The sequence below is a fragment of the Vombatus ursinus genome, unplaced genomic scaffold (assembly GCF_900497805.2).
Source record: "Vombatus ursinus unplaced genomic scaffold, bare-nosed wombat genome assembly UNPS02014810.1, whole genome shotgun sequence".
In the NCBI taxonomy this organism is placed as follows: domain Eukaryota; kingdom Metazoa; phylum Chordata; class Mammalia; order Diprotodontia; family Vombatidae; genus Vombatus; species Vombatus ursinus.
In genome coordinates, this window is record NW_020954588.1 from 30,252,759 (window position 1) to 30,277,108 (window position 24,350).

Genomic DNA, 24,350 nt, shown 5'->3' on the forward strand with positions numbered 1-24,350 from the left:
GTGACTCTGCACTTTACCCCTCTCTCAGCCTCAGTTTCTTTATCTGTAAAATTGAGATCATAACAGCACCTCGCTCTCTCAGGACCAAGTGAGATAACATGAACAGTGCTTTGCCTACCTTAGAGCACTAAATATTATTAATAAGAAGTTACACATTTACTTATATTTATAACATTAAATTATATGTTAATAAATACTAATTATTATTATTAACTTCAGAAAGCAGCCCATTCCATTTTTTGACAACTCTAATTATTAAGCATTTCTCCCTTGTAGTTATCCTGCACATTCTGTTTGGCCAAAAGCTACATTCTTTTGACTTGCGCCCATCTGTCCCACTCCTGACCACTGGAGCCACACTGAAAGAATCTTTCTCTATATCCAAACATAAAAATACAGCTTTCATGGCACTTCCCTCCATGCATTCTATATTGATAGGGACAGGACTTGTAATTTCATGTTTCTAGCCACGTGCTGCTCCACACACATAATTGCAATGCTTTTCCTTCTCATCTCCACATCTTGGGACTTTTTCTCCCTTCAGGGTTCCACTTAGTGCCACTTCTATATAGATACCTTCCTAATAGTTGTTAAAACTCAAACCCCATCCCCCCCCAAAAAGTTCTGTTGTATTCATTTTTTGCTTACGTTGTATTTACTGATGCATGGACAGGTTATATCCAACCAATTTAATGTAAACTCCTTAGGGGCGTTAATCTTTTCCCAGAATTTAGCGCTCTGACTGGCATATAGTAGGTGCTTAATAAATGTTCCTTGAATTACATGGACTTAAATGTTAGACAAAGTAAATTTAAATTCATCCCACTGGCTAGATTGTTAAAATCATAGTGAGTCACAGAATTTGATTTTGTGAGGTTAACTGTCAGAAAGATGATGGATCAACGAATTCAAATTCAACAAATATTTATTAAGGCCTAATTATGTATATACAAGAGCAGCTATATGGCACAGTGGATATAGTCCCCGGGCTTTAGTCAAGAAGACTCATTTTCCTGAATTCAAATCTGACCTCAGATACTTACTAGCTATATGACCCTGGGCAAGTCACTTAACCCTGTTAGCCTCAGTTTCCTCATCTGCAAAACGAGCTGGAGAAGGAAATGGCAAACCACATTTTTGCCAAGAAAACCCCAAATGGGATCACAAAGAGTCAGACACAACTGAAAAATTACTGAACTAACAACGCCATACAAAGGACTGAGTGAGATGTTGGGGATACAGGGATAACAATGACCCAATCCCTGTTCCTTAAAAACAATTTACTGGGGGTGAGTAAAGAGAGATGGTATGTATACTGACGAGTATAAAACAAAGAAGGAATTAGAGAGGGCACAGGAAACAGACATCCAGACAAAATGAGCTAGGAGAATTTTAGGAGAAAAAATCCTTTCAGCCAAGCCGTCAAAGAAAGATACACAGTTTTGGTGGCACCTGAGTGGGGCCTTAAAGAGGAGGAAATAAACATTTCTATAGCACCTACTGTGCGCTAAGCACTTTAAAAATATTACTTCATTTCACCCTCACAACAACCCTGAGAGGAAGGTACTGTTATTATCCCCATTCTACAGGTGAGAAAACAGAGGCAAACAGAATGACTTGCCCAGGCTCACACAGTTAGCAAGCATCTGAGGCTGGATTTGATCGTCCGTCTTTCGGACTCCGGGGCTGAGTCACCAGTTGCCTAGAAAGACAAACATGCAGAGGTGAGGAGGGAAGGCATTCCAGGAGGAGCATGACTGTGTACAGGCAGAAACCGCAGGAGAGGGAGTGTTGAGAGGGAGAAGAGTTCTTGGAAAGGAGCATGGGAAGGTCAGAGGTGTGCAACGACACCAGCCTGGAACAGCAAGCTGGGGCCACCCTGGGGATGACTTTCCAAGCCTGGGAGGGGGTTGTGACTTATCCTGTGGACAATAGTGAGCTACAGAAGGTTCTGAGGTCATCTTAATTCTCTCCCCTTTGGCAGCACTTCAAATGGTGAAGCCATTTGAATGGTGAAGCACTTGAAGATGGCGACCACACTTGGGTGAGTCACCAGGACCAGAGGAATGCAAAGGTTGGTTCTGTTCTATAATCAATGGAGAAATTAGCCTTCCCACCTTCCCCTTATTAATATATACGGGAAGCAGCTTCCCTACTTGCATGTCCTCAGAGACATGCTCTACTCAGACCACCATCAGCACCACCCCTCTCCTTCCACCAGAACCTAGAGCTCTGCCCTTGCGTCCCCTTACTTTGCCAGGGCCTCCACACCATTTCCTGGCCTATGTCGCTGAGCAAGTACTCGCCCATGCTCCCTCCTTTCCAGAACTCCTTTGTGTGTGGTCTTCTCTTGTTAGAATGGAAGCTCCCTGAAACTGTCTTCCTTTCTTGTATCAGTATCTCCGGTGCTTAATACAGTGCTTGGCAAATAGTAAGTGCTTAATAATTGCTCCAGCCCTCTGCCTACCTATCATCTCTCTAACTACCATGCTATCTCGCTCTCTCCCCTATCCTCTATCTAAATAGCTATCAACCTAGGTATTTATCTAGCTAGCTATCTCTGCATAACCATGCATCTCTATCTGTCCATCCATCCACTCACCCATCTGTCTGAATATCTGTGTCGATCATGTATCTCTATTTTTTATCCATCTATCGTCTACCTATCATTATCTATATCTATCCATCCATATCTGTTTATCTATCATCTGTCTATATCCATCCATCCATCCATCCATCCATCCATCCATCTATCTCTCATTTAGCTATCTGGGGTTCTTCCCATTATCGTGCCTTGAACCTTAAAGCCTATATAAATGTTACAAATTGTAACTCTAATCAGTCAACAAGCATTTATTTAACGCCTATTGTGTGCCAGGCACTATGCTAAGCACTGGGGGATACAAAGACAAAAAAAAAAAGCCCCTTTCCTCAAGGCCTTTACATTTTCATGGAGGAGACAATATGTACACAGATGATTAGATAAAGTCCATACAAGATGAGTACAAAGCAGATTTGAAGTTGGGAGAAGACAAGAAAATTATTGGCCCATTCATGGGGCTGCTGTTATGGGGTACAGTATATAAAGTGCTGGGGCTAGAATCTGGGAGACCTGAGTTCAAATTTGACCTCAGTCATTAACTAGCTCTGTGTGACCCTGGGTGTAACTTCGGTTTGCCTCAATTTCCTCATCTGTGAAATGGGAATAATAACAGCACCTTTCTCCCAGGATTAAATGAGATAGCAATTGTAAAACGTTCAGCAAAGTACCTGGCACATAGTAGGTGCTACATAAAAATGTTAGCTATCCTTATTGTTGCTGCTTCTTATTGTTAGCTGTGTGATCTTGGGCAAGTCACTTAACCTGTTTGCCTCTGTTTCCTCATCTGTAAAATGGAGATAATATTGCTGTGGGTCATAGGAGGGAATATTTGTAAAACACTCAGCATGGTTCCTGGCACACAGTAGGTGCTATATAAACGTTAGTTATGATTATGATTATGATGATTAGCTGTGTGACCTTGAGAAGTCATTTAACCTCTTTGCCTCAGTTTCCTCATCTGTAAAATGGGGCCGAAAGGGTAGTGAGGATTAAGTGAGATCAACATTTGTCGGACAGTGCCTGGCACGTAGTAGGTGCTCCACACGTAGAGCTCAATCCATCCCTGTCACACCGCATAGGCATATCTCCGTTACTTAATCACTGACTACAGATATCTCGGCCGACTGTCCATGTCCTAGAGGACTGAGACCACTCGTCCTCCAAGCCTCGGCCAATTCACCCCCACCGGCGGGGAGATTCGAACCCGTGTCATCCAGGTTGTGGGAGCGAGAGCTGCGCTCTGCGCCACGTGGCCCCCCCAAAGGCAGACCGCCCGGCCGTCGCCCGCGGCTCCCCCTGCTGGTGGTGGCCAGGAGCCGCGCACGACGCCCTTCCTTCCCCACGTTCTCCGGGCCACAGACCCGGAAGGGGGGGGGCCGGGGACGGGGACGGGGACGGGGCGCGCGCCTCTCCTCTCCTCCTCATTCATTCTCTCGCCCGCTCCCCTCCCCCCCAAGAGCTGCAACGGCTGGTGCGCAGGCTCAGTGCTCAGGAGGAAGTGCTCGTGGGAGGAGTCTCTGCAGCAGGCGGTGGGCGGGACGCAAGGACTTGCGGAAGGAGCTGGCCTGGGGGCCTCGGTAACCCCCGTTTCCGTCCCAGCCACGCTCATGGGCTCACGTGGCTCCGCCCCCCCGTGTGGGCGGGGAGAACGGAGAGAGCGTGCAGGCGCCGGGTTGCCATAACAACCGCCCGTTTTCCGGCCTCCCCAGAGTGGGCGTAGCCACGCCCCCCACCAGCCCCGGATAGCACTGGGGAGCACAGAGCCCGGCCTCCGCTAGGGGGCGGAGCGGAGCCACTGCGCTGTTGCCATGGAGCCGGACAGCGGACGCCCGTCCGTGCTGGCGGAGAAAGGAATGGAGATCATTACCTCCTTCACCTCCCTGCCAATAGCGGGTAGGTAGAGCGCGGAGCCGGCCCCGGCCGGGGTGGGGGGGGGCCGAACAGTTGGAGACCTTGCCCTTGCCCTTAGCGGAGACTCTGCACCTCCTCCGCCCCTCCCCTCGGCCGAGCCCCCAGCAGGTGCTTAATAAATGCAGGTGCCGGAGGAGCCCGGGGTCGCTGTGGGATGCGGTCAGGGTCCGGCCTCGGAGCGGGGATGGCCCACGCGTCCGCAGGCAGCTGCCAGCGCCCTGGGCTCCCAGGACTCGTGTGTCCCCGCCCCCGTGCCCGGCTCCAAGGGGACCCCTCCTGCCGGGGTGGGGGGGGAGCCTCTGTGATCTCACCGGGGGGCTGTCCCCCCCGGCCGCACCTCTTCACCCCTGCGCTGACCACCCGCATCTGCTCCTTCCTCGTCTGCTGCATCTGTTTGCATTTGCGGGTCCCCAGCACCCGCTGTGCCTTGTGCATTGTGCGGGCTTCGTAAATGCTTATTAAATTATTCAATTAAGTGTCGTTATTGGAAAGCAGGCCCAGCTGTTAAACAGGGGCGTAGGCTGTAGTGAAAACTGAAACTGTCCTGGCATACACTCATTATTAGCGAGCATCAGTGATCGCCTGTTGTGGGCCAGGCGCTATGCTAAGGAATGAAAAGGCTGCACGCGGTGGTGAAAAAGAAAAATGGCCTGGAAAGACCTGGGTTCAAGTTCTGCCTCAGCGTCAAACCTCCCCCCCCCCACCCCCATGGCAAGACTTCTATCGAACCAGATTAAAATGTAGTTGAGAAATATTTATCAAAATAAATTAAAAAACAGTAAAACATAGATAATGTCAATATGTGGTTTTCTAAATCAGTATGCTGTTTGGTGCCGCTATCACAGCTCCAGGTGACACTGAGAGGGCTCCAAAAGTCTAGAGAGGTTACAGGGAAAGGGCCAGCCCGCACCGGGAGAGGGAGTTCCTCATTCCCCTGAAATCACGGGTCCAGCCTGTGGTCTAGCCTACCTCCTCATCCCTGCCCATTGGCCCATCCGTTATCTTTCTTAAAACACGACAGGTGGGTTGTGTGTCAGGGAGTCACTTGGGGTCATTGAAACCTCCAGCTTCCTTATGCAGTCTGACATGCTCTGGTTCTCTGGTCCTCAGCACCGAGCCCTGCCTACCCGCTAGGCCTGGCCAAGACTTTGGTGCCCACGCCAGCCTCAGGAGAGGGAGCCCACACAGAAGGCTTCTCAATGACGAGGTTGGAGGGGTCAGCACCGGGGTGTCCTCACCTAGGGGCTGCCAGAGAGCCCCTCGTCCCTCCAGCCTCCTGGGGATGGGCCCCTTTGACAAGAGCGATCAGGATCAAAGATGAAAACTCCACTCACTCCAAGTTGATGGGGCGTCAGTCAGTGGACAGGCATTTATTAAGCATCTACCACATGTGCCAGTCTCAGTGCCAGGCTCTGGTAATACAAAGAATGCATAGAATCAAAACAACCCCAGCTCGGTAGGATCTTCCCCACCTCCTCAAAACCACAACAAGTATCTGTCAGCCCCCCTGGGGTGGGTGTGGCAGGGACACTGTGCACACCTATGGTGGCAGGACTCCTGATTGGCTGGAGGGAGAGGGGGCTGAGGCAGGAGGAGGAGAAGGTGGGAGCTCCCAATGATGAATGGGGGGCCCTCAGAGCCTTTGGCTTTGGGGAGGAGACAGCACTCCACCGCATACCTGGACCCCAGAGACTAAGATGAGGAGGAGCTAAGATTCTATCTCCCTCCCCACCTTTACCCTGATGTATTCTTGTGGCTTCGCCCTTCCAGCTTATCGCTTGCTCTGAGAAATGTTTGCTCACTGTCTGTCTCTTAGGCCTCAAGTATATGGGGAGAAGCGGAGCCTACGCTGTTACCCTCCAGGTCTGGGCCGTACCTATTTCTCCCACATCTTCCTTCCCCAGCATTGTTCTGAGAAGGAGTCCATGGGCACACTAACCACCCAGGAGGTCCATGGTGAGAGCCCAAATGCAAGGGGCCCCCCTCCCTCCCTTGTACTGCTCCAAACTGAGAAGTCAATCAAAACTTTATTTTGCATTTACTATGTGCCAGGCACTAGGACTGAAAAAAGAAAAAAGCAAAAAACCCAAACTCCTGTCCTCAAGAAGCTTATATTCCAAAAGGGCAGACAACGTGCGACAGACACACACACACACACACACACACACACACACACACACACACATACCCCCTTTGGGTGGCGAGGCAGAAGGGACATGAAGAAGCCGTGGCAGCGTCCAGATTGGTAGCAGCTCTTGGAAGGCTGTTAGTTATACAACATGAGCCACCCTTTAAAAGAATGGCATGAACACATTGGTCTCATTTTACAGTAAATGTTCTCCATCTTAAGTCACGTTACTATTAATGTGCTAACAAGCTTTTGTTCATCAATCATGCAAAGGTAAACTCTAGTTCATCTTATGATAAATGTGCTCCTTAAAATTGTCTTCTTATTTTAAAATTATGGAAGATCTGCAGCCTTAGACTCTCTTACGCTGTCCCTGCCAAACTTCACTTAATTGAGATGTCCACACTCCTTGCACCTTTTTTAGGGTCCTAGACCCCTCCGGCAGTCTAGTGAAGCCTACAGACCCTTGATCAGAATAATGTTTTCAAATACATAAAATACATGAAATTATAAAGTAAATATTCTATCAAAGTGAATATACAGTTTTTTTTTCCTCACCCAAGTGTATGAAACACCTGAAATCTATCAGTCAGTGGACCCTAGGTTAAAAACCCTTAGCCTAATCTCATTGCACATTTCCATTATTTTAGCTTCCAGATTAGTGGAATTGTGCCTGTGCTTGATTTCCAGTTCCCTAAAACAGTAATACATCAATATATAGATGTCATACTTACAGATCTCCGGTAGACCGGCCATCCCATTGAAGAGCCACAGTCGTTCCACATGCTTCTGAATGGTCCTTGTGCAAGGAAGTATCATTGGATTTGTTTCTTTATAGTTTCAACAACATTCGCCACTCTCCCACGTCATTATTTGGAAGTGTGTGAAAGTTCCGGTCGGAATTACAATCCTTTTGTATATGAAGTACTCCAGCTCCTAGAAAAAGAACATAGAAAAACTAATAAAGGGTAAGAAAATAATACTGTATTTATTATGTCTCTGTTCTCTGAAAATCATCCCCATAGAAACTTGAGAGATTCTACAGCCATTTAAAAATTCATTAGAAGTTGGACACATCTTTTGTCAATAACAACTTGAAATTTTGGAGGCAGAGTGCATTGGCTTAGAACTTCGGTTCTAGTCCCTAGCTCATCCCTGTTTTTCTGACCTTGGGTAAGTTGCTCAAGCTTTTTAAGACTCAGTTTCTCCATCTGTAGGCTAAGAATGCTGGCACCTTCTGTTGTAAAGGTCAAATGAGAAAATGCATGTGATAGTGTTTTGAAAACCACAGAGCTCTGTTCAGATGTTAGCTTTCACTGCTCACTATTCCTGTTTTACCCTGCAAGACTGACATTTGCCCCTGTGGATGAGACTGTTTACACTCACCTTTGTACGTGAACACAAACTGTATTGATTTCTTTATGGAGCTGATTCTTTGTATTTTAAAATATTTTTTATTACTCAGATTTAAAGATGAAATCACAGTAAAAATAGCTGGTAATAACCGCTTAATACCAGTACAGAGACTCACCGATGACGATTTTGAAATGCTTATCGATACCATAAAACCATATAACGATGTTACAGGTATTGGTTTTAACTTAATCATGTCTTCCTGTCTTCAGAATTTAGATATTATCAAGGTGGTCAGTCACGTATTAATTTGTGTCCCTTAGGTTTGGACGTTAGATACAACCTTTTAACTGATGATGGAATGAACCATGTTGCAGAACTCCTTGAGGTATTGCATTATTTTGACTCCTAACATGTTTGTTTTGTTTACAGTGATACCACTTAGTCTTAACAGGCTACTCGGTCTTTCCAGAATTCCAGGAATCTGGTCCTTTGTGGCTACATCTGCAATCTCAGATTGCTTTTTGAGACTTTTTGAGTGTGTCTAGTCTCAGAGAGCACAGCTTTCGGACCTGTTGCAAACTCCTTACATCCCATAGCCACAAGAAGTGCCACAAAACACAACATACACGTGGCCAAATCATCATTCAGACTACAACTGCAGTCTTCCTCTTTCAAGTAGTAGCTGTGATTAGGTTTAAACTAAGGTGCTGGGCTTCTTACATCAGTGGTGTTTTTCATGGAACTCAGCTGAGCACTGTATCAGCTGTGTTTCTTTTCAGTTGTCAAGACTTTCTTGGAGAAAACTCTTTATAAAACAAAATAAATTGACCTCTCTAAAAAAGTGCCCTCCTGGTGGAACTCCAGAAACTCCTCAGCCACAGTCCCTTTTCCCTCTTTGTTACAGGAAGTCCGAAGTCTCACTTACCTCAATCTTACGTTTAACGACATCACAGCTGACGGGGCAAAAGTGATCGCCAAAGCACTCCATGTAAGTAGCCTTTGCCCCTGACCACGGCACTGAGAGCCCTGCTCTCTTTTTAATGGGGTGCAAATTTGCATTTTGTGTACGCATTTCATGGAATCAGGGAGATTCTTTCCTTCTTCAGGCCTTGCAGGTTCCTTGGACACCTTGGACTTTCTTTGCAGTGAATCATTTACTTTTATACACCATAGTGTGTGGGGGGTATAAGGGAGTGAGGTGGCTAAGACCGGAGTGTTCATTTCGTAGCTCTAAGGAGCATCTTCTCTGTGATTTGTGGCCTGGGACACAGAGATGAAGCCACTTGCCCAGGATCTCAGTCAGCCTCTGTCAGTGTCTCCAAGGCCAGCCCTCTGTCTAGGACAGCATACCAGTTTCAGTAATATACTCATTAAAACTATAAAACATCTGGAGGTATCTTTGCAGAATATTTATGGAAATTATCAAACACAAATTGTATAGAATTCCCCAAAGTCAAGAAATAAAATGTAGAAGTGGAGTTTCCATGATTTCTGACCACCAGAATGCCAGTGATGGCCTTCAGGTTTTGTGATCTCCTGCTAGGGTTGGTGGTGATGACTTAGAGTCATGGTATCCAACTCAGAGAGGGTCCAACCCTTCATCCGACAGGCCGTCTCAGGGCTAGGGCTCTCCATTCAAGATCAAGAAAACCTGGATTCAAATCCTGAGCAGTTACTTCCCTTCTTTTGGCCTCCATTCCCTCATCTTGATGATATCCACAGGCCCGTCCGATTCTAAATCGATGCTCCTATGTACCGAAGGCTGAGAAAGGCTTCAGTGACTTACCCAAGACCACTTTGCACAGCTGCTCTCTGATGAGTAGAAACCATTAGCCAAACAAACTCTTTCGTCATTTAGATGAATGTGCTTATTTTTATATTAAAGATCCCTGTATTTTTCAAATAATTTAAACAAATCCTTTAAAGGGAATTCTATAGCTTAAAAAACTTAAATATTTAACTTTTGACATTTCTTCCTGCTTAGAGAAACAGAACTCTCAAACACCTAAGACTAACTGGGAACAAGATTGGTAATAAAGGTGGAATGTTTTTTGCCACAATGCTCCAGATTAACTCATCATTAGAGAAGTTAGATTTGGGAGACTGTGATCTGGTGAGTAAAACAGCACTCATTTATTCAAGACTAAATTACAACCACATCCTGTCATTAGGAAAGTCGGCACATGTATTGGTGGAAAGAACAAAGAAACGTCTTTAAAGATGACTTTGCCAGCTGCTGCTTGTTCAGGACAGGACTGATTCCACAGCCGCCAGTTGTGTCCAGGTCCCTGACAGCTGCCATAGAAATGAACACAGTCGGAGCATTTGAGAGACCGTCCCCTCCCTCTCTTTGCTAGCCCTTCCCTCCCCTCCTCCTCCTCCTGTCCCTGGTCTGGGTCGCACTTGGCCATCAGCCTGAGCCTGGGAAGTTCCCTCCAGTTCAGAATGGTCCAGGAGATCAGACAGAGACACTCAAAGGTGGGTCGCCCTCGAGATAGGATTCATTGTGATAAGCCTGAGCGCAAGTATCCAGGGACCTCCCAGTTTGAACCAGCCCCTTCATCCTGCTCTACCTGCATCTTCTAGCTCAGCTCATCTGAATCTGGGAGGATATAGAAGGGTCAGTCCCCAGGACCTAGAAAAGTCCTGCCCATAGAGAACTAACTAAGCCTGAACAAGTGGGCGGCTGGCTGGTCTGGCTGTGCCGTCCCTTTGACCTGGATACGGTCTTTTCCTTAAGCATCAGTTTTTTATTCTCCTTCATGTTTCATGTAATTAAAAAAAACCATCTTTTCTCTTGTAACTCAGTAAGAATTCACTTATTTTCAGGGGATGCAGAGTTTGATAGCAATAGCAACTGTGCTAATTAAAAACCAATCAATTAAAGGGATAAACTTAAACCGCCCTATCCTGAAGAGTGAAGAGGTATGTACCTGTTTAGTAGTTCATTAAAATAATATTGTGTTAATAAAATGTTGAAAGTTGTTGTTTTTTTTAAATTTCATAAACAGTTTGAAAAACTTTGGGGGCGAGGTAAAAACAATCTTCTGTGAACTCAAGGCTATAAAGAAAAACAGTTTTCTTTAAAATAAATATCCTCCATCAATCCTGGCTATAATTTTTTAATCTCATATTTATGTTGCATTTTAGTTAGCAAAGTGTTTCCCTCAAAACACCCCTATGAGGTACATAATGCAAGTGTTATTATCTCCATTTTACAGATGAGAAATTGAGGCTCAGAGGGGTTCAGTAATGTGCCCCATGTCTTACAGTGCTAACGTCAGAGCAGAAACTCCAGACCCTATCTGATGCTCTTCCTCCTCTGCAAAGCTCTTGTCCCTGGAGAGGACGACAGGTTTCTTCGCTTATTTAAGAACCGTCTCTATTTCTCAAACGTTTTAGCTAAGTGATAGAAATGGGATGAGCACAGAAAACACCAGTTTGTCAAGAGCGTGATATTGCTCCTGGAGAACCCAAAGCTCTCTGAGGCAGAGGCGGGATTAGGAAATGACCACGCCTTCCCGATTTCTTAGGCTACCTCCTATACAGAAACAACATCTGGGATATTTATCCTTGCTTCCTGTTACAGATCAGGAAAACAAGGTCGGTACGGTCCCCTTGCCCACTGGAGACACAAGTCACGGAATCATGGTGCTTTCAGACCACGGACGGCCAGGCCGCATCCTTGAATTACCACCTGGTGGACATTTCTGGAACCTCTCATGACTGGTGGATACCTGCCCACTCAGCTTCCTTACTGGCCTTCACCTCCTTACCTCCCAGACTCTAGGTGTTACCACCGTCACCCCCATCCCAACTGGTGGAAGGTCTCCAGGACCTTCATTAATCCTGGGCTTCTTTAGGTCTTCCCACCTCTGGCTGTCATCCCTGGTGATTTTAACACCAACAATAAAAACGACACATGTACATTATGCTTAGCGTAGTACCTGGCGCAAAGTAGAAGCTTAACATATGCTAGTTGACCTGATTTTCTGTAAAGCGTATAAAGTGCTTTCTTCACAACAACCTTCTCTTACCTTCCAGGTAATAGGAGTATTGACCCGAGGAAATAGAGGTTCATTAACTGGCTTGCTGTGTCCTTTTTTATTATACTGATTTCCTCTCTCACAGCCACGTCAAAGAGAAACGGGAAACAGCTCATCTGTTTTACTCCGGGATTGCTAATGATTATTTCTGATCCTTTAAAAATGTTAGGCACAGGTGGATCTGACTGCTTCAGTAACACTTGGTCAGTCAGTCCATAAGCCCTGGGCTGAGTGTGGGCAATATCTGCTCTCAATGAGCTCACAGTCTGATGGGGGAGAAGAAAATGTAAACAACTACTCAGAGTCTCTTTGGAAGAAACCATGTGTAAAAGGGGCTTAATCAATGTTTGCTGAATTAAAACGACTTAGTCTCTGTTGAGGAGATACTCTAGAAGGGGACAAATTCATATTTAGCCATTGGTAGCTTCTGTGTTGAATGGAGACCATAAACAAAACTAAGTCTCTTTTTAGGAAGCGTCAACCTTCCATATGAGCAACACACTGCAAATTAACTCAACCCTTATTGAGCTACATGTGTGTAAGCATGACATGAAAGATTTTGGCATGCAGCAGCTGTGTGAAGCCCTTTATCTAAACACTGCTCTACGTTACCTGGATGTCAGCTGGTGAGAACAGATTTAGCCATATAATCTGAAGCAATTTACTCGAGCGTATTCCTATTGGAAAAACCTATGCAGAATGTAATGTTAAATGTCATACCTGGAATAATTTGGCAATTATTTTTATTTTTTAAATGCCTAGAAAGTTCAGTAGTCTTTTTGAATGTTTTATAAAGCTTCAACTTTTCTTAATCTTGGTGAGGCATCAGAGATAAAATTTCCACATATAAAGCATATGCTAATGATATTACATGGGTAATTTTTACTGTTAAATAAGATTGTGTAATATATAAGCTCTATAAATTGGGATGGAAGCATTTTTTAAAGTCTAGTTTTAAGTAGCTTTCTGAGAAACTGATTGATTAAAGGCATTGATTCATCTAATAATGTCCACTGCTACCCGTTAGGTGTCCTTCTAAAATGAATAATAAGAAACATTCTGACCACATAGTTTCAAAAGCAATTCATTTTTCTCTTTCCTAGCAACAGAATAACTCGTGATGCAATGAAATATTTGGGAGAACTACTGAAAAGGAATGACGTATTGGAAGTGATAGATCTTTCTTCAAACAGCATCGAAGATGAGGGTTCCATGTATCTGACCGAAGCCTTGGCTTTTTATAACACAAGTCTGAAAGCGTTAGTATAGATCTAAAAATTGTTAGGATTTATTTCATTTCAGAAAAACCTGTTACTGATAGAAGACAGTAACAGGACCCTAATGTTGATGCCCATTTTGGGTTTGAATTTGAATTTTTTTGGTAGTTCTTTTTTATTATCATTAAATGACGTTGTTGTTGTTGTTATTGTTATTTTAAACTTTCCTCTTTGTCCAAAAGTTTATCATATAGCTTTAAATACTTAAATACTCACCTGTACCTCATAAATTATGAAAATATATTCCAGTATGTTCTTGGCTTTGCAAATTATTTAAAAATTTATCTTTATTTGATTCTAGTTATAAACCCTTCTCAAGAATTAAACCAGAAAATCCTTGTCTTTAAGAATGCTTTCTTTGCAGGAATGTCTTTAGCATTACATAGGTACATGGTTAAATGAAGTCGAAGGAAAGTGCATTTGCTATGTCAGAAGGGACAGGCTCACTGTCTGTCTAGCTGCAAACCTTGGTGTTAATGACAACTGGTCTTTCTAGAAGTTAGGAGGTTTGTTGTCAATTCATCCAATCAGATTCTTGTCTTGCAGTGTTCCAAACCTCCCCCCCCCCCGCCCCCGCCCCGACACTGAACAACACTCCTTCCCTCCATCTGTCCCTGCTACATTTCAACGGAGGGACTTTAAATCGGTTTAACTGTATATAACTCTTCAATCATAACACTCAAATAAAAAGGTCAGACATTTAAAAAAATAATTTGTTTATTAAAAGAACAGGTTAACAATCTAGACTCAAAGTGTAGCTTAATTAAAAGGCATCGTATTTTGATGCATCCAATTGGGGATAATTTTAAGTTCTTACTTTTTTAGAAATAAATGGTAGATTAATTATAAGCCACAAACTATGAAACACTTTACTTTAACATTGGGGTGTGTGTGGGGGGCAACTGGGGTTAAGTGACTTGCCCAGGGTCACACAGCTAGTAAGCTATGTGGCTGGAACGGGATTTGAACTCAGGTCCTCCTGACTCCAGGGCCAGTGCTCTCTCCATTTTGCCACCGAGCTACCCACTATGAAACCCTTTAAAGACTAATGCTAAGACATTAGATTAAGCAAATTGTTTTAGCAACAGATTTCATAAATCATGAATTTGTAATTCTTCATGGATCTTTGGATTTCTAGGTACCTAATACATTATCATTTTCTCTTTAGGTTATCTATAGTAAGCAATAACATAACTGGAAAGGGACTTACTGCTTTTTCAGAATCAATGAAAACAAATACCACACTTACTAATATTTACATCTGGGGAAACAAACTTGATAGTGAAACGTGTGTGGTAAGTATTCTTTTTTTCACTATTTGCATTTTGTGATTCTCTTTCTCTATTAGAAGATACTCCTATGAAACACAAGCATGTTACCTACATCTTGTCAGAGTTGATTCTGATTCCCTTTGTGAGATTTAAAGATTTTGATAAAAAACCTGAAGTTCTAAAACCTACTTATATTGGTGACTTCTGTGACTGAAATTTCAGTAGACAAGATTTCTTTGATCCATATTCGTTGATGCATAGTTTGTTATTTATATGTTCTCTCCCCTTGAGGGCAGGTGTCCCCAGCACTTAGAACAATACTTCCCTCACATTTGGTTAATGCTTAATAAATGATTCTTTCATTTACTTCAAGCTTGTGAAGAAGTGAAAGAAAAAATAGAAGTTAGAAATTTCATTCTTCAGCATAAGTTGGTTATATGAAAGGTCTTTCCACTTGTGCTCCCTAAATGATCTGAAAAGAGCCCAAATTGAACAATGACCAAGAAATCCAAAGAGAAACAGGAGTAAGCACCTTTATCCAGCCTAGGATTGCATAGCAAGACAGAAGCTGTGGAAGCATCTTTTCAGAGAATCTAGCCCAAGTGCTGGTTAAAAAGTCAGAAGCCAGTGCAGCACCCTGATTGGGGAAACCTATGAGGAAAGAGCAGCAAAAAATCCCAGTGTGCCTGAACCAGGGCAACCTCATGAAAGATAGTGGCATCCCCAACCAGGAAGCCTCATCAGGGGTAGAAGATCATGGCAATGCCCTGACCTGGGACAACCACCTGCAGAGCTCTCAGCACAAACATACAAGAGGTAGTAGAGGACAGTGGAAAGAACTCAGGAAAACAAAGACAGAACCAAACAGGGACTGCCCAACCCCATTCAAGCTTACAGGAGGGGATGGAGCCTAGTCTTAGCTTTTTCATAATTAAAATATATGTCAAAAATATAAGAATAAAGGAAGGGTTTAGGGGAGCAGGCATCACAGAGATATCTCTCATCTGAATTGGATAAAGGATTGAGCACACACACAACACACACACATACACAAAGGGATAGTTGCAGTAATACATCAAACTCAATAGGGAAATGTGGTGGGAACAGGAAACGAGAAGAGAAGGGGAAAGAAAGGAAATTATTAGAAACTACTTTTCCCAGTTACATGAGAACAAAATTGAAAACAAATGAAATTGATAAACATTTACAGAGATATAAAATAGACTAAAAAATAATAAATAAAGATTTTAAATAGCCCAGTCTCAGAACAGGAAATTTTATAAACCATAAATGAGTTGCCAAAGGACCAAAAACAAAAACAAACCAGGAGCAAATGGATTTACAGGTGAATTCTATCAAACATTCAAGAAACAATTTCAGTATTGCATAAGCTATTTGCCAAAATACTACCACATTTTTTGTATGATAGAAATATGATCTTAATACCTAAACCAAGGGGGAGACAAAGCAGAGAAAGAAAACCATAGATAATTGTCCCTCATTAATCTTGATGCAAAAATATTTAATAAAATATCGAAAAAAGGCAATTATGGTGCCAAGGATACAGGGTTGGTTCAGTATTAAGAAAACTCTATAAGAATACAAGTCATTCCCCAATTGATAAATGGTCAAAGGATATGAACAGGCAGTTTTCAGATGAAGAAATTAAAGCTATAGTCATATGAAAAAATGTTCTAAGTCCCTATTAATTAAAGAAATGCAAATCAAAACAACTCTGAGGTACCACATCACAGCTATCAGATTGGCTAACATGACAAAACAGGAAAATGACAAATGTTGGAAAAGATGTGGGAAAATTGGAACACTAATGCATTGTTGGTGTTGTGAACTTATCCAACCATTCTGGAGAACAATTTGGAACTATGCCCAAAGGCAACCAAGTTGTGCAGACCCTTTGATCCAGCAATATCACTACTAGGTCTGTATCCTGAAGAGATCATAAAAAAAGGAAATGGACCTATTTGTACAAAAATATTTATAGCAGCTCTTTTTGTGGTGGCAAAGAATTGAAATTTGTGGGGATACCCATCAATTGGAGAATCGCTGAAAAAGTTGTGGTATATGAATGTAATGAAATACTGTTGTTCTATAAGAAATGATGAGCAGACATCAGAAAAACCTGGAAAGACTTGTATAAACTGATGCAGGAGAACATTGTACACAGTAACTGCAACGTTGTGCAGTGATAGACTATGATAGACTTAGCTCTTCTCAGCAATACAGTGATCCAAGACAATTCCAAAAGACTCATGATGGAAATTGCTACCCACATCCAGAGAAAGAACTTTGGAATCTGAATGCGAATTGAAGCATGCTATTTTCACTTTTTTGGTTTTTTTTTTCTTTCTTGTGGTTTTTCCCCTTTTGTTCTGATTCTTCTTTCAGTATATGACTAATGTGGAACATTAGTCTGTAATGTGTACATGTATAACTTATATCAGATTGCTTGATATCTTGGGAAAGGATGAGGAGAGGGGGAGAGAAAAATTCAAAACTCAAAATCTTACAACAAATGAATGTTGAAAAGTATCTTTACAAGTAACTGGAAAAATACTATTAAATAAGTACAAAAAATAAAATGTATAGACAGGAGAAAAGTATTTGGCCAAACAATGGGATTAATATGATCACAGAAGATTAAAATGGACAATTTTGATCACATAAAACTGAAAAGTCTTTGTACAAATCAAAATGTAGTTCAAATTAAAAATGAAACAGCCTAGAAAAAAATCTTTACCTCAAGATTCTTTAAAGTCTGATTTCCAAGATATTATAGGGTACTCATCAAAATACACAAAAGTAATTGTTCTTTTGGTGTGGTTAAGTTGACTGTCTTGCAAGGGGACTTAAGTTGCAGGTCCTGAGAACTGTATTTCTTCCCAACATGGGAACAGAATTAACATAAGTTTTGAGCACATTTCAAGAGGGAGGAGAGAAGAAACTTTCCCCTAATCCAAGAGCAATAATGCACCCAAAGTGGCAGGAGCTTCTGTGGTTTCCTTCCCCAAACCCCAGCCCCAAAAGTATCTTCTTAGAGGGGAAAGCTAAAGGGACAAATGGTGAAGAATAGGGTGTATTGTTTTCTATTGAAGGAGCTCTCTCAAGGGGCTGGAGTCCTGAAGGAATCCTCAATGCTGGCACTGCTGACGGACAGGATAACTGCCCATCCACCATAATGAACAATGCAAAGAATTGTTAACCAGCCATGAAAATGAAGAGGTTTCAAAGATAAAGAAGGAAAAATAATGTGTGAGACACTGAGAAATACCTTTTCCAGCATAGATTAAAGTGATTTAGAATGCTTTGATTGTATGATGTTAAACAGTAAAGGAATTATATCTATAAAGCCCCCCCACCTGTAAAACTTCAAGGCTTAATTTTTAAATTTTGATATAAAATGTGGTAAAAGTTAAAATATTTAAACTTGAATCACACCATTAATCTTCTGCAAATACTATTTGTTTAAAATCCTAGGCATTTTCAAACTTAATAACATCGGGTCGTCTAAAAAAAGAGAATACAGACGTGGAGCCCTATGAAGTTGATGGCTGTGTATATCTTGCTGAGCTGTCTCACGGCATTAAAAAACATTATTACTGGACACCCACTTATGGAGAAATCGAAGGTCCTTCAACCGATGCAGGCTTTGCTATTGTGCAATCAGCCAAAAACCTATGAAAACAAGTTTCTAAGTAAGTCATTTCTATGTTTTTTAATCGTATTACTGTCATAGATTTGATATGTTGCTTAGGGTAGTTAGTTTCCTTTAATTTGTTAAAATAATATAAGTCATGCTTTAAAAGGCTATAAATACAACGAATGTTGTGTAACTTTACTCAAATATTAAATAAAACATGGCTGAAGTTTAAAAAAATTAATAGAAGTACAAGAGCACTTACTGGGAAGTGGGGCAGCGTTAGAATCAGGAAGCCATGGATTGAAATTGCTCCTCTCACACTAGCTGGTGACTGGGGGCAATCCCTCACACTGTTAGGGTCCGAAAGAGTAACTGGGATGGGAATATGCACCTGTCGATGAAGAAGCAGCTCTCACCCTCCTCCTCTTCCCCCATCCCTACACGTGTACGGATGTATGTATATCTGTGTATGTAGACACAGGCATACATACATGCAGACCACAAAATCTTGACCTCTCCCCTTTTTAAACATACACGACATAGAGATATGGCAAACACAGCAGTGATTTGAGCTGCGTAACTCCCTACACTGCAAACCCAGCTCCTTTGCTCTTCGAAATACAATGTTCAAGTCCTAATAGTATTTTTTCCTTAACCCTGGAACTTTGAAAGATGTCCACGATGTTCTTGTGAGTTTTCTTTTGGGGATACCTTTCAGGTGGTGATTGATGGATTTTTTTCTATTTTTATTTTACCCTCTCATTCTAGAACTACAGGATAATTTTCCTTTTCCTTAATGAATTCTTGTAATATCGTATCCAAACTCTTCTTTTTAAAATCATAACTTTCAGGTAGTCCAACAATTATTATATTGTTTCTCCTCAAATCGTTCTCTTGATCAGTTGTTTTTCTAATGAGATGTTTCACCTTCTCTTCTATTTTTTCATTCTTTTGATTTTGTTTTATTATTTCTTGCTATCTTATAACATCATTAGCTTCCCCTTGCCCATTTCTATACTATAAGCAACAAGGAAAAAACAGTTTAAATACAGTCAGGATAACACAAGATCTAGCAGCTTCTACATTAAAAGACTAAAGAGGAAGGACTTGAACATTTTATTTCAAAGAGCAAAGGAGCTGGGTTTGCAACCAAGAATAACTTAGCCAGCAAAGTGAGGTATAATCCTTATTTTTTTTTAAATGGACATTTAATGAATGAATTGAAAGACTTTCAGCTATTTGTGACAAAAAGATCAGAATTCAATGGAAAATATGACATATAAGATCCAAGAGAAACATGAGGCAAACATTAAAGACCAAGACTCAATAAAGTCAAACTGTCTACTCTTATGTGGGAAAATGTTATCTGTACTCTTAAGAACGTCATCATTACGTGGGTAGTTTGAAAGAACATACACAGATAGAAGGCTAGGAGTTGAGTTGGGTATGATGGGATGATTCTAAAAAATAAAACTGGGTTGGCTGAGGTGAAATGGAGCACTTATCTCATACAAACAAGGCATGAATGAAAGAACTGTTACAGTGGAAGGGGGTGGAGAGCTGGTAGTTCTGGAATGTTATTCTCCTCAGAACTGGGTTAAAGAGAGAATAACATGTACATCTAGAAGGGCATAAAAGTCTCCTAAATTTATAAAGAAAGAGGAGGGTGAGAGGACAGGATAAGGAAAGGACTTTTAGAAGGGTGTGTAGATAAAGAAGTAGGAGGGTGGGGGGAAGGATAAGGGAGAGATTCTTTAAAAGGGTGTGGATTAGGTAAATCAGATTTATGATGGGGGATAGAGTAAAAAGAGGGTGAAAAGGATAACAGAGAAGAAGAATAGGATGAAGGAAAATACACACCTAGTAATCATAACTTTGAATGGGAATGGGATGGCCTCATCCATAAAACAAACGGAGAGCAGAATGGATTAAAAATCAGACTCCGACAATATCTTGTTTTGAAGAAACACATTTAAATATGAAAGATACACACAGAGTTAAAATAAAGGGCTAGAGTAGAATTTACTATGCTTCAGCTGAGGTTAGAAAAAAAAAGCAGGGTATTAATCATGATCTCACACAATGTTAAAGCTAAAATATTTTAAAATAAGAGATAAACAGGGAAACTACATTACAATAAAAGGTACCAAAGAAAATGAAGCAATATCAATACTAAACCTATATGCACCAAATGCTATAGTACCTAAATTTAGGAAAAGTTAAATGAATTACAGGTGGAAATACTATAATAGTGGGGGACTTTAACCTTCCCCTCTCAGAGTAGATAAATCTAACAAAAAAATAAATAAGAAAGAAACTAAGAAGGTACATAGAATCTTAGATAAGCTAGATACAATAGATATCCTGCGAGAACTGAATGGGAATAGAAAAGAATACACTTTTTTCTCAGAAGTACATTACAAGAATTGACCATATATTAGGGCATAAAAACTTTATGGCTGAATACAGAAAGCAGAAATGTTAAAAGCATCCTTTTCAGATCACAATTCTATAAAAACTATATTCAATAAGGGACCATGGAAACATGGATTAAAAACTAACTGGAGACTGAACAACCTAATCTTAAAGAATATTTGGGTTAAAGAACAAATTATAGAAACAATAATTTCATTCAAGAGAGTGACAATAATGAAACAACATATCAAAACCTCTGGGATGCAGCAAAAGCAGTAGATACAGGAAAATTTATATCCCGAAATGCTTACATTAATAAAATAGAGAAAGAGCAGACCAATGAATTGGGTATGTAATTAGAAAACAGAAAAAGAACAAATTAAAATCCCCAATTAAACACCCAATTGGAAATCCTAAAAATTAAAGGTGAGATTAATAAAATTGAGTGTAAGAAAACCATTGAATTAATAAATAAAACTAGGAATTGGTTTTTTGGAAAAAAAAGATAAACCATTGGTTGATATAATTTTTTAAAAGGGAGAAGAAAACCAAATCACTAATATTAAAAATTAAAAGAGTGAACATACCACTAATGAAGATGAAATCAAAGCAATTAAAAGGAGTTATTTTGCCCAATTATATGCCAAGAAGTTTAACAATTTAAGTGAAATGGAAGAATACTTAGAAAAATACAAACTGCCTAGATGAACAGAAAAGGAAATAGAATATCTAAATAAATCTATTTTAGAAAAAGAAATTGAACATATTGTAAATGAGCTTCCTAAGAAAAAAGCATCAGGACCAGATGAATTTACAAGTGAATTCTACCATACGTTTAAAATGATGAACTAATTCCAATATTAAATTATTTGGAATAATAGGCAAAGGAGTCTTACCACACTACTTTTATGAAAGAAATGTGGTACTGATACCTAAACCAGAAAGAACAAAAACAGAAAAAGAAAATTATAGATCAATTCATTAATGAATATGGAAGCAAAAACCCTCAATAAAATACCAGCTAAGAGACTACAACAATATCTTACAAAGATTATACATTGTGACCAAGTGGGATTTATACCAGGGATGCAAGGATGGTTCAAAATAAGGAAAACTATTAACATAATTGATTATATCAATAACAAAAGTAACAAAAATCATATGATTATATCAATAAATGCAGAAAAGCTTTTGATAAAATACAACACTTGTTCCTATTAAAAATACTTGAAAACATAGGTAAAAAGGGATTTTTCCTTAAAATGATAAGAAGCATCTACCTAAAACCACCAGCAAGCATCATTTGCAATGGGGATAAGCTAGAAAGAAGCCTTCCCAAGAAGATCAGGAGTAAAACAAGAAATTGATGGGATGCCCATTGTCACCAGTATTACTTTTCAATATTGTATTAGAAATGCTAGCAATAACAATAAAAGAAGAAAAAGAAAATGAAAGAATCAGAATGGGCAATGAGGTAATAAAACTTTCTCTTTTTGCAGAATATATGATGATAAACTTGGGAAATCCTAAAGATTCAAATAAAAATGGAAACAATTTTAACAAAGTAGCCAGATATAAAATAAACCCACATAAATCATCAGCATTTTTTATATCTCCAACAAAAACCTGAAAGAAGAGATAGTAAGAGATACCCCATTTAAAATAACAGTAGAAAGTATAAAATACCTGAGAGTATACCTCCAAAAACAAACTCAAGAACTGCATGACGATAATTAAAAATGAAGTCAGATTTAAATAACTGGAGAAATATTAATTGTACATGGGTAATCAGAGCCAATATAATAAAAATGACAATTTTATCTAAACTCACTTATCTATTCAATGCCATCCCAATTAAATTATCAAAAAACTATTTTAATGAGCTAGAAAAAATAATAACAAAATTCATTTGGAAGAATAAAAAGTCAAGAATATCAAAGGAATTAATAAAAAAAAAAGTAAAGGAAGGAGGTTTGCAGTATGAGATCTTAAACTATACTATACGGCAGTAATTACCAAACTATCTGGTACTGGCTAAGAAATAAAAAGGTAGATCAGTGGAATAGAGTAGACAGAATACACAGTAGCAAATGATTGTAGTAACCTTTTGTTTGACAAATGTTAAGATTTAAGCTTTGGGGATAAGAATTCATTATTTGGTAAAAAAAAAAAAATTGAGAAAGCTGGAAAGCAGTCTGTCAGAAATTGGGCATAGACTAGTATTTTACACCATTTACCAAGATAAGGTCAAAATGGAACATGGAACACATTACCTATCAGACTTGTGGATTATGAATAATCAAGAGATAGCATTGTGAGGTATAAAATGGATAATTTCTATTACATTAAATCTAAAAAGGTTTGTACAAATAAAACCGATGAAGCTAAGATTAGAAGGAAAACAGAAAACTGGAGAAAATTTTTATAGACAGTTTCTCAGATAAAAGTTTCACATATCAAATATATAAAGAACTTTGTGAAATTTATAAGAATACAAGTCATTCCCCAATTGATAAATGGTCAAAGGATATGAACAAGCAGTTTTTTGAGGAAGAAATCAAAACCATATGTAATCATTTTTTTAAAAATGCCCCTAAATCACTATTTTTTTTAGAGAAATACAAATTAAGACAACTTTGAGATATCATCTTACACCTATCAGATTGGCTAAAATGATAGAAGGGGAAAGCGACAAATGTTGGATGGGATGCAGAAAAACTGGGATACTAATTCACTGTTGGTGGAACTGTGAACTGATCCAGCCATTTTGGAAAGCAATCTGGAATTATGCCTAAAGAGTTAAGAAACTGTGTATACTTTTTGACCCAGCAATACCACTATTAGGTCTCTTTCCCAAAGTGTGAAAAAGGAAGAAGAACCTATATTTGTGTCTAATAATAGCCTTCTCTGGGGTAGGTTGGGGAGAGGAGAAAAAAAAAATAAGTGAACAGCAGAGAACAAAAGGAAACTTAGAAGGAAGCACAGAAAAGCAGGGTAGCTTTGAAAACAATGTGTAATATTTATTACATAGGTTTTTTTAAGGTAAATAATGTGAAATGGAAATTCATGGTTTTATATTGAATTCTCTTATGTTGTGCTGTGCATATGGAAATTTTTTGTCTTTTTGTATTTAAGTTCAAAATTAATTTAAACATTTTTTTAAAAAAGCTATTGGTATAGTTTTCTTTCTGTTTTGACTCCCTAGTTTAGGGACTTATGTCAAAGAAGAAATTTCTTAGGACCTCTTCTTTCCCTTTTTTTTTTTTTTTTTTTTTTTGGTGAGGCAATCAAGGTTAAGTGACTTGCCCAGGGTCACACAGCTAGTAAGTATCAAGTGTCTGAGGCTGGATTTGAACTCAGGTCCTCCTGATTCCAAGGCCAAAGCTGTATCCACTGCACCACCTAGCTGCCCCTCTTTCCCTATTTTTTGAAAAATGTATGTAGTATTGGAATTCCTTAAACATTTAGTAGAATTCACTTTTAAATCCATGTGATCCTGGAGTTTTTTTTTCCCTTCCCACCTTTGGGAGTTTATTTATGGATTGTTCCAATTTCTTTTTCTGAAATAGGGTCATTTAAGGACTATTATTTCCTGCTCTGTTAAGCTGGGCAACTTATATTTTTGTAAATATTCATCTATTTCATTTAGATTATCAGTTTTACTGGCATATGATTGGCAAGAGTCC

At 40.1% G+C, this 24,350-nt stretch overlaps 1 protein-coding gene across 1 annotated transcript in view; it reads left to right on the forward strand.

Annotated features, from left to right (window-relative positions):
• Positions 1–4,436: 4,436 nt before the first annotated feature.
• Positions 4,437–24,350, forward strand: part of LRRC34 (leucine rich repeat containing 34) — a 28,117-nt gene continuing 8,203 nt past the window's right edge. Inside the window, exons 1-12 of the mRNA XM_027876126.1 lie at positions 4,437–4,495; positions 6,330–6,469; positions 7,480–7,609; positions 8,107–8,228; positions 8,318–8,382; positions 8,902–8,985; positions 9,982–10,110; positions 10,827–10,922; positions 12,515–12,669; positions 13,147–13,302; positions 14,489–14,615; positions 18,087–18,304. Of these exons, the coding sequence (XP_027731927.1) occupies positions 6,439–6,469; positions 7,480–7,609; positions 8,107–8,228; positions 8,318–8,382; positions 8,902–8,985; positions 9,982–10,110; positions 10,827–10,922; positions 12,515–12,669; positions 13,147–13,302; positions 14,489–14,615; positions 18,087–18,290 (1,299 nt within the window). The 5' untranslated portion in view covers positions 4,437–4,495; positions 6,330–6,438 and the 3' untranslated portion in view covers positions 18,291–18,304. The remainder of the gene's footprint in view (positions 4,496–6,329; positions 6,470–7,479; positions 7,610–8,106; positions 8,229–8,317; positions 8,383–8,901; positions 8,986–9,981; positions 10,111–10,826; positions 10,923–12,514; positions 12,670–13,146; positions 13,303–14,488; positions 14,616–18,086; positions 18,305–24,350) is intronic.